This window comes from Haliotis rubra, unplaced genomic scaffold (assembly GCF_003918875.1).
Source record: "Haliotis rubra isolate DU_JTF1 unplaced genomic scaffold, ASM391887v1 Scf36, whole genome shotgun sequence".
NCBI classification, from domain to species: domain Eukaryota; kingdom Metazoa; phylum Mollusca; class Gastropoda; order Lepetellida; family Haliotidae; genus Haliotis; species Haliotis rubra.
The window spans coordinates 1,659,077-1,672,546 of record NW_025767035.1 but is presented as its reverse complement, the minus strand read 5'-3'; the positions used below and the strand labels follow the sequence as shown (position 1 = coordinate 1,672,546).

At 37.3% G+C, this 13,470-nt stretch overlaps 2 protein-coding genes across 2 annotated transcripts; one reads left to right on the top strand and one right to left on the bottom strand.

Moving 5' to 3' along the window:
* The first annotated feature begins 96 nt into the window (after window positions 1-96).
* On the top strand, window positions 97-4,204 carry LOC124285356 (B9 domain-containing protein 2-like). Its single transcript, XM_046721567.1, has 4 exons — window positions 97-258; window positions 1,960-2,047; window positions 2,280-2,405; window positions 3,230-4,204. The coding sequence occupies exons 2-4, from the start codon at window positions 1,960-1,962 to the stop codon at window positions 3,541-3,543; spliced, it is 528 nt and encodes a 175-aa protein (XP_046577523.1). The 5' UTR covers window positions 97-258; the 3' UTR covers window positions 3,544-4,204.
* Window positions 4,205-4,789: 585 nt separating this feature from the next.
* On the bottom strand, window positions 4,790-13,463 carry LOC124285354 (protein arginine methyltransferase NDUFAF7, mitochondrial-like). The gene is made up of 10 exons (XM_046721565.1): window positions 13,263-13,463; window positions 12,215-12,363; window positions 10,808-10,888; window positions 10,118-10,228; window positions 7,761-8,057; window positions 6,759-6,869; window positions 6,289-6,438; window positions 6,013-6,118; window positions 5,497-5,564; window positions 4,790-4,984 (listed from the first exon to the last, which is right to left on the bottom strand). Exons 1-10 carry the CDS (start codon window positions 13,336-13,338, stop codon window positions 4,805-4,807), a joined length of 1,329 nt encoding a protein of 442 aa, XP_046577521.1. The 5' UTR covers window positions 13,339-13,463; the 3' UTR covers window positions 4,790-4,804.
* Between the last annotated feature and the right edge of the window lie 7 nt (window positions 13,464-13,470).

The following is a 13,470-nucleotide window of genomic DNA, read 5'->3' as shown; positions in this document are numbered from 1 at the left end:
ATTGTCATAATTATTTTCATGATTATTTATAGTGTCATAGAGTTATAGTCTCCGGCTCAAACTGTATTGACTGCATAGTTTGTAAGAACTTATTAACTTCCGGTTACATTCCCAAGGAAAATGGCGGCATAAACAATGTTATTTCCAAGCACCTGTTAACAAGACAATTGTTTATATCGTTTTCACAGCAGTTCATTTGAAAGTGTGTGTGGAGTTACGTTGGGAAACTCAGATTTTAGCCAGAGAATCTCACCAAAAGTACGTATGTTTATTACATGCTTCTAGACTTTACTTAATGATCGGTAACCATGTCCAGGCTTGCATTCTCGTTTTCATTTTTAGACGTGGCTGTCATATGCTCTCTTTATCACACGAGAGCCTTAAGTTTTGATATCGTAACTCATCTTCTTTGTGTAATGTATTTCTGGGAGTTTACATGGACAATAATGTCTTTTAAATCTAAAAAGAAATGCTCATTTTTAGTTAGCCAGTCCAGACATTGGTGTTGCTTGAACTTAGCCGAGAGCCGCGATGCTGTCCTATACAGTCAAGTTGTAGTCTTAGTCTCCCTTCAGCTGTCACCAAATAACTTTTCTCCAGCTACATGATCTGCACATTTAATTCATCTTAAGGTAGTAATGTATGTTTTTGAAGTACATTGGTACACAGGTAATCTACCATTACAGATATCCCTGGACTCGTGAAGATCCGGGGTAGAATAGGCCTTCAGCAACCCATGCTTGCCACAAAAGGCAACTATGCTTGTTGTAAGAGGCGACTAATGGGATCAGGTGGTCAGGCTCGCTGACTTGGTTGACACATGTCATCGGTTCCCAATTGCGCAGATCATTGGTCATGCTATTGATCACTGGATTGTCTGGTCCACATTCTATTATTTACAGACCGCCGTCATATAGCTGGGATATTGCTGAGTGCGGCGTAAAACTAAACTCACTCACAGATATCCCTGACATTTCTTATATTCCTCTGTCAGGGATTTTCAACGAAGTAAGACAAAAACGTAATTTTATGTTATATTATTATGTTACTAACCTTGAGTGATAAAGGATATATTCATCTATTTCACACAAAAATATCAAGTGTTTCCTATAAAAAAATAGCGTCGATGACATCGTATGGGCGAAACTGTTGCCGCTCGCCACATGCAGGGATTTTGTATGGCTTTTCTACGATGAGCCATACTTTTTGCTCAGCACTGCGAGGGAGTGTTGTAATCACATGGCTTCCTATTTATATATTGCCTGTGACTAGCAGACGACTGATCTTACTGAATTTTCGCTTGCTATTTTTTTTTTTTTTATAAAGGCCTTTGATTTTGCATCTGAAGTGGTATTAACAATTTCGGGTAAATACTGTTTATGTTTGTTTGGTTTATATATAACTTCCGGATTTCAGTTGTCAATACAGTGTATGAAATAAGGCCCGGCCGTCTGCCCGAGACAGTCTCGATTTCTGACGGACGGTCTACTACAGCTAGCCAGCCCGATGGTCTGGTAAATTTGTTAGATGTTCCATACATCTGAGTAAATTCACCATATTTGGTCTGGTTAAATCCATTTGGGCTGGTAACATTTTTGAAGTTACCAGCCCTGATGTCTGGCTCGATTTTTGGCATATTTCATGAACTGGTCGATAACACTTTTCACGACAGTGATTGGGCATCCTCTCTGCCAATGAAACTGCTTTTGCTCTCCGAGCGAGCATATACTCACCCAATATAGCGCAAGCAATGCAATCGTCGAAATCACCAGAATTTCGAATTTAGCTTGTTTGGGATAGCTGATGGATGGTAATCCATCACTTCAGATATTATGTTCACCTGAAGAGAGCGTCATTTGAGAGACGATTTATTTTATTTTATTTGAATCTGTTTTTTAGTAGTCCGAATGAATTTAAACATGTTAAAGCAAACTGAAACTGATATTTTTTTACTTCCAGATGGCAGAAGTTCATGTGGTTGGACAGATTGTCGGTGCAAGTGGATTTCCTGACAATAGTCTGTTTTGTAAATGGGGTATTCATACAGGTAAATGAAGCCTATTTTGATACAGTTGCCTCTGCCTTTACATTCAGTTGTTGTGAAATTGTGCACATGACACACACTCTACCCTCACCCCATCCCCTCCTCGCTCTCTCTCTCACACACACACACACACACGTTTACTAATAAGGATGGTTTCAGTATTTACGAGTAGTTATAAGAGTGTGCACTGGGTCCAACTTTGAGTTGAAGTACTTACTATTTGTTCTTTGAACAGGTGGTGCATGGAAAGTGTTGGCTGGTCTTCGTGAAGGACAGACTCAAGTGGACAACCCCCAGAATCACGAGACAGCTTACTGGAGCCACCCAATTGATATTCATTTTGCAACAAAAGGCATTCAAGGTCTTACATCTTAATATTTTGTGATTTTGAGATCATTTTACATATGGTTATTGTGTTGCAAAGGAAATGATCAAATACACGAAATATGCAATATAACTGCACAGATAATCATGACAATGGAATAGAGAAAATATTTTTACATGTGTGCAAACATGGTAAAGGTCAAGACTTTGTCTTTTATTAGTGTCTGAATAAAATTATGTGTATGAGCATGACAAGATATGATTTCCTCATAATCATATAAAAGAGAAACAGCAAAAATGTTAAAAAATTGTAAGCTCCCAACCATTTCTGAAAATATACTCTGTATCGTTAATGAGACACAACTCAAATTGGGAGTCATTTGCTAACCAGCAAGTCTATTGTTCATTGCACTAACAGCAGTAGATTCATTTATTACAAACTTGAATATATTGTGTTTATGTGCATATATTGATTCTTGTAATCTGTTGAAGTGTGTATCCTTGAATCATAGTAAATCTTTCTGAAACAACTGTGGTACTGGTATGTACTTAATTTTACCTGTCTATTTCCATGTCAAGATCTGGGTTACAATTGGTTTATTGCAGCCAAGTAAGAGCTGCCTGGGTAGTCAGACTTGGTTGATGCATGACTTCATATCCAAATTGTGTAGATAGATGCTCATGGTTTCAGTCACTGGATTGTCTGGTCCAGGCAGCTATTTACAATCCGCCATAAAATAGCTTGAATATTGCCCAGTATAGTTTTAAACAAACACACAAATATGTTTCATTCAAGAGCTGTTTAGTACAGTATTTTTATAGACCACAGGTAACAACTATAACTTTTTTTTATTTTTACAGGTTGGCCTAAAGTTCACTTCCAGGTATGGCACCAGGATAGCTTTGGCAGGAACGAGCTGTATGGCTATGGTTTCTGTCACATACCAACCTCCCCTGGCAACCATGAAATAGACTGTCCCACATGGCGACCCTCAGGGTCATTCCTAGAGGGTGTGTCACAGTGCTTCCTGGGTGGAGGACCACAGTTGAAGAATCCAGATCTTGTCTACAGTGGGGCACAGAGATACAAGTTGCACACTGTTGCCATGGGAAAGGTTCATTTACGACTTGGGATCATTCTGAGAAACTTTGATAAGTTTGGAATTGAATGTTGAGATAATTTCAAGTCACACACTCTCCGTCCATGTAAATTTTACTTGTATAGTTCAAAGTTTTGTAAATATATGTTTGCAAATAGTTCATAGGAAAAATATTGTCCTGTTCAGATTTTGCAAGGAATGTCAAGTAAAATAAATAATGTTAAACAAAAGTTACTATATGATGATAGTAATTGTGGTAGCAAACAGATCCAATGTATTTATCAGAATGCAGATATTATCAACATCAATTTACTGGATAATTGACTTATTGTTTTATTTTATTAATATAATCTGGAAACATACATGACAATTTTAATCAGTTTGAACTAAATCTTGTACTGAAATAGGTCTTATTCTTTCATACTGTGTTTATCCTTTGCAAGAGTTGACTAGCATATATCTTATACACACGTACATACTGTATTTGTAAATATATATTGTATGTTTGGTTCATGATATATATTTTTCATTAATCAAATATCATATTCGTTTATTACAGTGAAGCCTGTTCAAAATATTCATAAAGAATCAAAGAGCAAGTTCAGGTTTTCATTAACAGAAAATTGCATCAATAGCTTGAACTTAAATGATTGTTCATTGGCATATATTTCTCATTCTTCAAGTTTGTCATTGTTCATGTTCATTTCATATACAATATTTATAATAAATTATTTTAGAAACAAATAATCTTTGTTTACATTATTAAAGTATTAACAGGATTACCTCCCTTACTATACTTACCGTCAGTGATGCAGTTACTCCCAAATGTTCATGAAAGCCTGTTTCAGATTGGCATTGCTGGAAATCACTTGGCAATCAGGTGACACCTGCCCAACGTGAACAAACCATCTTTGTCCATGAACAGTCTGTCACAGAGTATGATCAAACCAAGATCAAGATCATTTAGATTTCCCTGGACATGTATGTTCCCTGTAGACATTCATACCAATGTGGATATGGTAGTTCCAGTGACCTGGATGTTTTGGCCTTATTTTGAAGATTTTTGCTTTTACTATCAACCACTAGTTCGTCAGGTGGTTAGAGTGACTGACTGGTCCTCGTCCTACAACTGCACAGATCATTGCTCTTGCTATCAACCACTTGTCTGTCTGACCCAATTATTCACAGGCTGTTATGATACAGTTGTAATATTACAGACTACTGAGTGAAGAAAAGCACTCACTCAAAACAAGACTATTTCACCTTTGACATTCCATGGTAATGCCATGAGAATAATGTTCAAGGCAATCAACCAGAAACAGAGGTAATAAATAATTTATTGTGATTGCTTCAAGGCTTCAGGTGTTACAAAGCCTGCTGGTATGTAGTCTTTTTGTCGAGGATTCATTAAAGCTAAGAACTTAAATCTTTCTCCCATTTTCTTTGGGTTTGTCAGCATATCGTAACCTGAAATCAGGTCCTTCCAAGCTTCTTGGTCAGCTTTCTGAAGTAGAACCTGCAGTGGGAAAACATTTTAACCATTAACCAGGTCCTATCGGTTTTTACAGCCAGGACAGACTATTTTAGTTTCTTGGTTTCGTGGACTTACATGTATAAAATCCTTGTCCAATGGCAGGAAATATATGTCATCATTATGTTGCAATTTATATGCAGTGTTAATTATCCTTTATCTTTGTTCACCCTACTGTCTAGTAATTTAGCAACTCAGTGGAAAATTGATGAGCATGAATGTCTCAACAATCTGACTTCTTTCGTAAAATATTTTTGTCCATCAACAGCAATAATAAGGGTGATGTTCAAGAAACAATTCACTGACAGCTTTTTGTAGACTGAAAATTTGTAAAACTATTTCTTCTTTGAAGCTGCTGCTTGCACATGTGATAACTGAATACATTGATAATGAGATGGATAAAGTAGAAGGGGGACTTAAGAACAAATGATTAATAAAATAATGTAGCTGAACTATTTTGAACATGTAGCTGAACATATTTGCTATTTTGAACACACCTGTAGGCGAACACCAATTCCCATATTGTGTAGAAATTCTTGTTGTGTCAAAGGTCCATATGTTGAAACTGAAATATTTACCATCAAATATCTGAACACATGACACATTGGAACAACTGACGGAACTGCTTTTTGTCATTAGGCTTTTCAAAGTTACAATCTGACACAACATGGTAGGAAACATGAAAATGAAACTTGACAAAAACAACTTAAATCTACAATCAATCATCTTGCTTACTGAAACAAACATGATATACACATCTGTTATTGGCGATGTACTTTAAAAATATAAACATGTTGATGTTTTTAAATTAAACAAAAGAAAACTAGCTTGCTGGTTGTGTATTTAGCTTTACAGGTGGATAAACACAGACCTGCGCTAACATTTGTACAGCTATCTCAAGACTAGGCTAACTACATTGCATGACAATCAACAAATCTAATTCCACTTTGAAAATATGTTTGAGACCATTCATACTTACTGAAATCCATTACATTTGCATGTAATCAACCCACCTGTGGCCTCTGTCATGTTTCTTAAATATGTGAAATCTACATCAGCTGTTAAATCAGCTGTTCCTGGGTCAACCAGTACATCATGAAGTTGGTGATTCTTGAAAGCCTGTTGAAAGAACAGCAAAAACAATGAATAATAATGTCTACATAGATTATGTGAAATCACTGATTCTGCCGACAAGGAAGTGACTGACAGCATGTGAAATAATAATGTACAAAGCAATATGAAGAGACATGAAAACCAATGACGATAGTACACAGATCCAGATGACTTACTCTAAATGTGTCGGTCTTCTCTGCACTATGTCCGTAGTCGGCCAGGAGGGCAAATCCTTGATGTGACAGGATTCTTTTACACAGCTCCTGAACAATCAAACCAGCATCGGGACATACCTCTATGTGGTCTCGAGTCTCGCTAGGGGATACCTGTCACAGAACGGATACATAAGACAAAAAAGGTGAGATGCTACACTTTACACCTTATGAAACTCATTTTCAAAACATAAGTTTTGTATACACCTTGTTCTGCCATGGACCTGCAAAGTTTTGATGATGCATGAAATTTAGAAAACATTAATAATAGACTACTCTATGTCAAGCAATTGTCATCTCAGATTATAATCAGTCTTAGATGTCTAACTTACACATACACAGTTCTGAAAATCCAATTCATAGTTGAAACATTCAAGATTGTACTTGAGAGATTACTGTACAGTACAGTCCCAGGCCCCCTACAGCTGGACTACCTGTAGAAAGGCAGTGGATGCTACCGTCGCTCCGGGAGACAGCACTAACTTAAAGCTGCTGCTGTCATCATCATAGCTGATCAGCACCTCACACCAACCTCTATCTGTCTTCTGAAGTAAACAAAACATTACATGGCATCAGTAGAGGAAGTACTGCCTTTGTGTAGCGGTATATATTAATGACTACCCAGTGTCAGTTGTGTCCATGATTACGTGTGAATGGACTGAGGATTTTTTTAACTCACACAAAAATGTCTCCACAAATTTAATGTATTAAAATATGGAACAATTTTATAAACAGGTTTTTATATAATTAACTAAATGGTTGATATTCAATAAAAAATATAAAATGATAGTAAATACAAGATCCTGTGTAAATAGATATCTTTTAAGAAAAGGTTTGTTTATTAAGTGAGTGAGTGAGTTTAGTATTACGCCACTCTCAGCAATATTCCAGCTATATGGCGGCGGTCTGTAAATAATTGAGTCTGGACCACACAATCCAGTGATCAACAGCATGAGCATCGATCTGCGCAATTGGGAACCGATGACATGTGTCAACCAAGCCAGCGAGCCTGACCACCCGATCCCATTAGTTGCCTCTTACGACAAGCATGGGTTACTGAAGGTTCATTCTAACCCGGACCTTCACGGGTTGTTTGTTTATTAAGAGATTCCCAGACAGTGTGTGAATCTTGAGCTAAACACCTGCACACATTTGCCACTACATTGCATCAGCTTTGTCTGGGAAACCTCCCAATATTTACAGCAGTCTAAATAATCAAGACAATCCAGTGATTGACAGCATGAGCAACAATCTACACAACTTGGGCTTGGCGATGTGCATTATTCAAGTCAGTTACTCAATCCTGTTAGTTACTTCTTATGACAGTTACAGTCTCTTATGATAAGCATGGGTTACTAAAAGACCATCTCAAATCCAGACTCTTGAAGGGATCATAAAGTGCTGACATGGAAGGACAACATAAACTCTCCTCATACCTGAAACTTGTGGATGGGAAGTGCATCTAGAAACTCATGAGCGATGAAGCAGGAGAGTCCATGAGGTACATCCTGCAGACTCTGGTACCAGTAAACAGGCTGACCATATTTGGAGAGGCACTGTTTGTAATGGCCACCCTCCGAGACTGTATCTGAGGATCTGGTGGCTGCTTCAGCTTGGATCTGCTCTAACTTCTTCCCTGACAACTTGGATTCTTGGATGTCACTGAGTGCTGGACTCACTTCCACCAAGTGTAAAGACACACTATCTCTTACATCAGAAAACCTGGATATTGCCTGAAATAATTATATGTTTAAATGTATGCCAATGGCTACATTTTAAAGAAATCTGAGTGAGTGAGTGAGTGAGTGAGTGAGTGAGTGAGTGAGTGAGTGAGTGAGTGAGTGAGTGAGTGAGTGAGTGAGTGAGTGAGTGAGTGAGTGAGTGAGTGAGTGAGTGAGTGAGTGAGTGAGTGAGTGAGTGAGTGAGGTTAGTTTAGTTTAGTTTAGTTTAGTTTTACACCACACTCAGTAAAATCTGTTTCCTGATAGTTTATATTTTTTTCTGGGCTGATGAGGATTTTCTTAGCTTGACACACATCTAACAAAACTGAAACATCATTTCAGGAAATATATCCTCATCATTGACCTTTGAATTCATAAAATTTCCTTTTATAATGTTTGTTTGTTGTTTAACGCAGCACTCAGCAATATTCCAGTTATATGTCGGCGGTCTGTAAATAATCAAGTCTGGACCAGACAATCCAGTGATCAACAGCATGAACATCAATCTAAGCAATTGGGATACACTGACATGTGTCAACCACGTCAGCGAGCCTGATCACCTGATCCCGTTAGCTTCTTACGACAAGCATGGGTTACTCAAGATCAATTCTAACCCGGATCTTCACGAATTTGAAATTTGAAGAAAATATTCAACATGAAATTTTTATGGAGTGAGTTGTGTTTAACACCACTTTGACCAGCACTGACTGTCAGCTTAATGTGGAAGGAAACACTCCAATAATTTGCTTTAGACAACAGGTTCATCTGTGACCACTCTTTATCGATGACAATTTCTTCATTCTTTTGAAAATTTCATGTCTTCAGATTTCAGAATGATATGATTACCATGACAACTCAATTATTAAAACCAAACATTAAAGTAAGAATGCTGTTTCTTTATTACTGCTGAACACATACTGTAAGACTAAGATTTATATGAAAATATTTTGAAAATGATTTTACTGTTAAGTACTACAGATGTGTACTCTGTGTACCATACAGTGTACTGTACCGTACCCCAACCAAACATGTCTATAAATATGCTGGCAATATGCCAAAAGTGTGAATCCAGGGGGAAATCTTGCCAATACACCAAAGGAATCAGACTCTGCGTTCTGGAGTTGGTCAGGAGGCATGTTTTGGGGCTTCCTCATTTTCAAACCTCATGAATATTTTACCAAGACTATTGTGCTTCTAAGTTTGATATATACTACCATATTAATACATATTGTAACTGATAAGAACTCAAATAAATACTTCATTACGAACGCTATTAGTTTCATTTAGTGTGGTTCCAAGTTTCTGCTATTAGAGAAATATTACATTCTCAAAACATGCATCAGATAATATCATTCCTGTGTAAATGGGCCCTTGGCATACTCAAGTGATCTGCACATTTTGATAAAATATTATTGATATTTACATGAACGTCATAAATTAGACCTAAGTGGGTACTAAAAGCTAATGTCAAGACTAAGGAAACTTAGTCAAATGTTGAGAAGTGTTAAAATGTCCCCATTAGTATTAATAAAGAATGTTGCCATGGTGATGATTGTATCATGATATATGGTGCTGAATGTACTATTTTACATGTTACCAACAATTATTGTATTGTGATACAAGTTACCATGGTAATGAATGTATCATGATACATGGAACCATGTATCACCTTAAAAATGGTTGTATAATTATGTGCATGACATGATAACAGTTTAATTTTGAGGCAGACTCTATGATACCAGATACTGTGGTATATAATCAAGTCAGGATCTGGGAAACCAGTGACTAACACCGTGAGCATTGATCAATGTAAATAGTATATAATCACATACTTCAACCTTGTCATTGAGTCTGACCACCCAATCCTGTTAATCACCTCTTGTAAGGTGAGGTGAAATTGGGTTTAACATCGTGCTTGAGAATATTTCGCTCATATGACGATGTGCATGCGTGTGTATGTGTATTCACCTCTTGTAACAAGCATGGGTTGTTGAAGACCAATTCTAACCCAGATCTTGGTGTTTAAGTCAAATATCTAACTGCCCCTCATTGCAACCAAGTCCCACACTGACCCTGAGCATGTCATCAGCTAGAGTTCCACGGCCAGGTCCCAGCTCCACGACCTGCAGTGTCTTCGTCAAGTCAACGTGCATCCACTCATTCAGGCACCAAATACCCACAAGCTGAAATGATACGGGGAAAACTATATCACTGTCTTCGGAGATACAATCATCACAGACATTACCATAACAGATTACAATTACAGTTCATAAATTGGCACCTCAGCATAAAAGTCAGAAGCCAGTGTCTATGTCACACTAATCTCAGATAGGGATTTTATTTTATCATTATTAACATACTAGTCCTTAATTTCATATGAACAAATAATTCATAAAGTTCATATTGGTAGGAAAATGTTTCTACTCTTTTCCTCATGTAAGAGGTTACTCAACAAAAGCTATTGTTCTATATTTTACATAAGTGACATTTCATCTCTCAAATATTAATATATGGTACATTTTAATGGAAAAAAAATCCTTTATTCTTAATAACATTTTATGGCTCCTTATGCCCCATCATCTCACAAAAACTGAGGAAGCATATTTCATATTTACATGCTGATAAGATTGAACAGCCAAAGAGTTGAGTCTATTTTAAAATGCCAGCACACTTTCTGCAAACCTGTATGTTATTGAACATGTTATAAAACTTTGGTGATACGAAAAGTGACTCAATAAAAATGATGTAGATAAAATGTTCACCTCCCCAAACATCTGACTAATTTCTGGAGATGTAGTGAAGTCCCCTTGAGATCCGAAGACATCTCTCTTCATGTAGTAGCCCTGCAATATCCACATCACAGTAGGTCAGGGAAAATTGGGTTTAACGTCATGCTTGAGAATATTTTGCTCATATGACGACGTGCATGCGTGTGTATGTGTATGTGCGCCTGCTTGTACTAGCCCAGACTTAAGCTGGGTTTATAGTGCTAGCTCACTGAGATACCATGCCGCAGTGAAGCATGAATACCCCACTCAGACACATTATACTGACTCCGAGCCGACCAGTCCTTGTTGTACCCATTAATGCCAAACGCCAGGCAGGGACCAACAAGTACCATATTTTTACGTCTTTTGGTATGTTGCGGTCAGGGATCGAACCCGCGACCTTCTGCTCCCCAGGCGGACACTCTAACCACTACACCACGGAGGTGGTCCACATCACAGTAAATCATCAAGATGTAAACCAGCATTCCAACAGTAGTGTTTAAATTACTCATCATTTTGTGAATGGTTCCATGAAAGGAAAGAATAATTACAATTCATTTGGGGATAGCTTATGATAGAACAACATAACATTACATAACATTACTGACATCATGAATACATCTAACAAAATCATCCAAAATATCACACAAAGTGCATACATTTTGTTCTTCGTGAGTGAGCTTGGCTTGATGCTACTGTTGACAGAATTTCAGTTATGTTGTGGCTTGTAAGTGTGATGTGTGTTGAAATCCATTAACGATGCAGGTCTCAGATATTTATCTCTTTGAGTGAGTGAGTTTAGTTTTACGCCGCACTCAGCAATATTCCAGCTATATGGCGGTTTATCTCTTTGAATAAACCCATAAACATGGTATGACAAAGCCAGATATATAATCAGAGTGAAACTGTATTTGAATGTCACAGTAGCCTTATGTGCTTTTAAGCATATTAAGCTGAACAAAAGGACCATATGGCTATCACACCTGCATGTCAATACTACTACTACTTATAATAATAGAATAGTTTATTACTGTGTCATGTTGTTTCAGAATATATACAACGGTAAAATATATGTATGTAACAACCGGGCCTCATAAGGCCTAAAAGACACCACATTTAAAACATTACTATACATAGGGAACAAAAATAAAATCAGACACCCCAGCTCTCTCGGACAAGCATACAGACACATTCAAACCTTGTGGACAGGCACACCATCTCCCTCAGTCAGACACACCGATTCACTCTAACAGACATTCCATCTCAGTCGGTCGGACGCTCAAACTCATTCAAACAGACACATCAACTCCCTCAGACAAACATACAGACTCATTCAGAGAGACACATACACGGTAGACTCATTTGGAGAGGCACACCAACTCCCTCAGTCAGAATACTTACTGACAAAGGATTTGTTAGAACTTCTTTCATATATTCTGCAATGGTGAGGGGACCATTTGACTTTATCCTTGCTCTGAGGTGTCGAACCAAGTCAACATTCGAAGTAGTTGATGTAGGATGCTTGGTTTGTTTTACAGAGAGGCATCTTACTGAATAATCACATAGAAATATTGCTGTTTTAATGTCAATAGCAAGAGGAAAAGATGCTTAAACGATACCGCTTAAACATGTGGATAAATACTATGTTTTGAGTGGAGAATATAAATTCTTCACAATTATCCATTGATATAATGAAAACAAGAAACTGTTAAGTGTGATTCAGAATCTGAAGTATGATGATCACGTTTCTAAAAGCTGTTGTGTTGTTGACTTGGGATAATATTTTATCCCAGTAATATATTCACCTTACTTGATAATATGTATTTACAAATATTTATTCACAAATAGTACCCAGATAAATGCTAAATTTTAGAGCTGAAGATCTAGTTTGATATGTAATTATAAACTGGAGTTACCTTTTCAAACTTATTTTCTAGGGTCTGTGAGACCATAGATGCCAGTGATTGAGACTACGCTCACATATACAGAAACATACATACAATCCTATGCCGGACTACCCATGAGCAGAAACTGGTTTACTCTATTATTCACAGATAAAGATATGGGCAAACTATGGAAACTATGATAAAATAACAGATTAATATTTACTGTTTTGTCTAATCTTGATATATGTGAATTCCTGAAATGTTGAAAAATGTGAAGCAGACATATTTAAATGATTTTAGTTGTAACATTACTTCGAACATCTCAAGGACATGCAATGACTATTTTGAAGTGAAATTTATATATACCTAAATGTCATTAATGCTACTTATACAGAATGTGTCCATGTTACTTGTCACGTTTCAAATCATCGTACGTGTGGGTGCCAACCCACATCATTTGCAACTGTACGTGCAGTTTCGCGCGTGCTAGCAAAAATAAATGTCATCCCCACGTGTCCCAGGCCCACTGTTAAAGTTTGATTTAAAAAAAAATATAAACACACATGTTGTCACATTTTGATATTTGAATCCGCCGTGAATAATTCTGTATATACACGTCTTTCGTGCTGATTGCATCATCGTGGACCCTCCACAACCAAACACTGCAGCAAGGTGACTATTTGTTTTGATTAGGAGGGATTTCCTCGTGCCAGGCCGAGGGAATCCCAAGACTCGTTTTAGATCCGTGTGCCACGTATTATTTTGAACTTC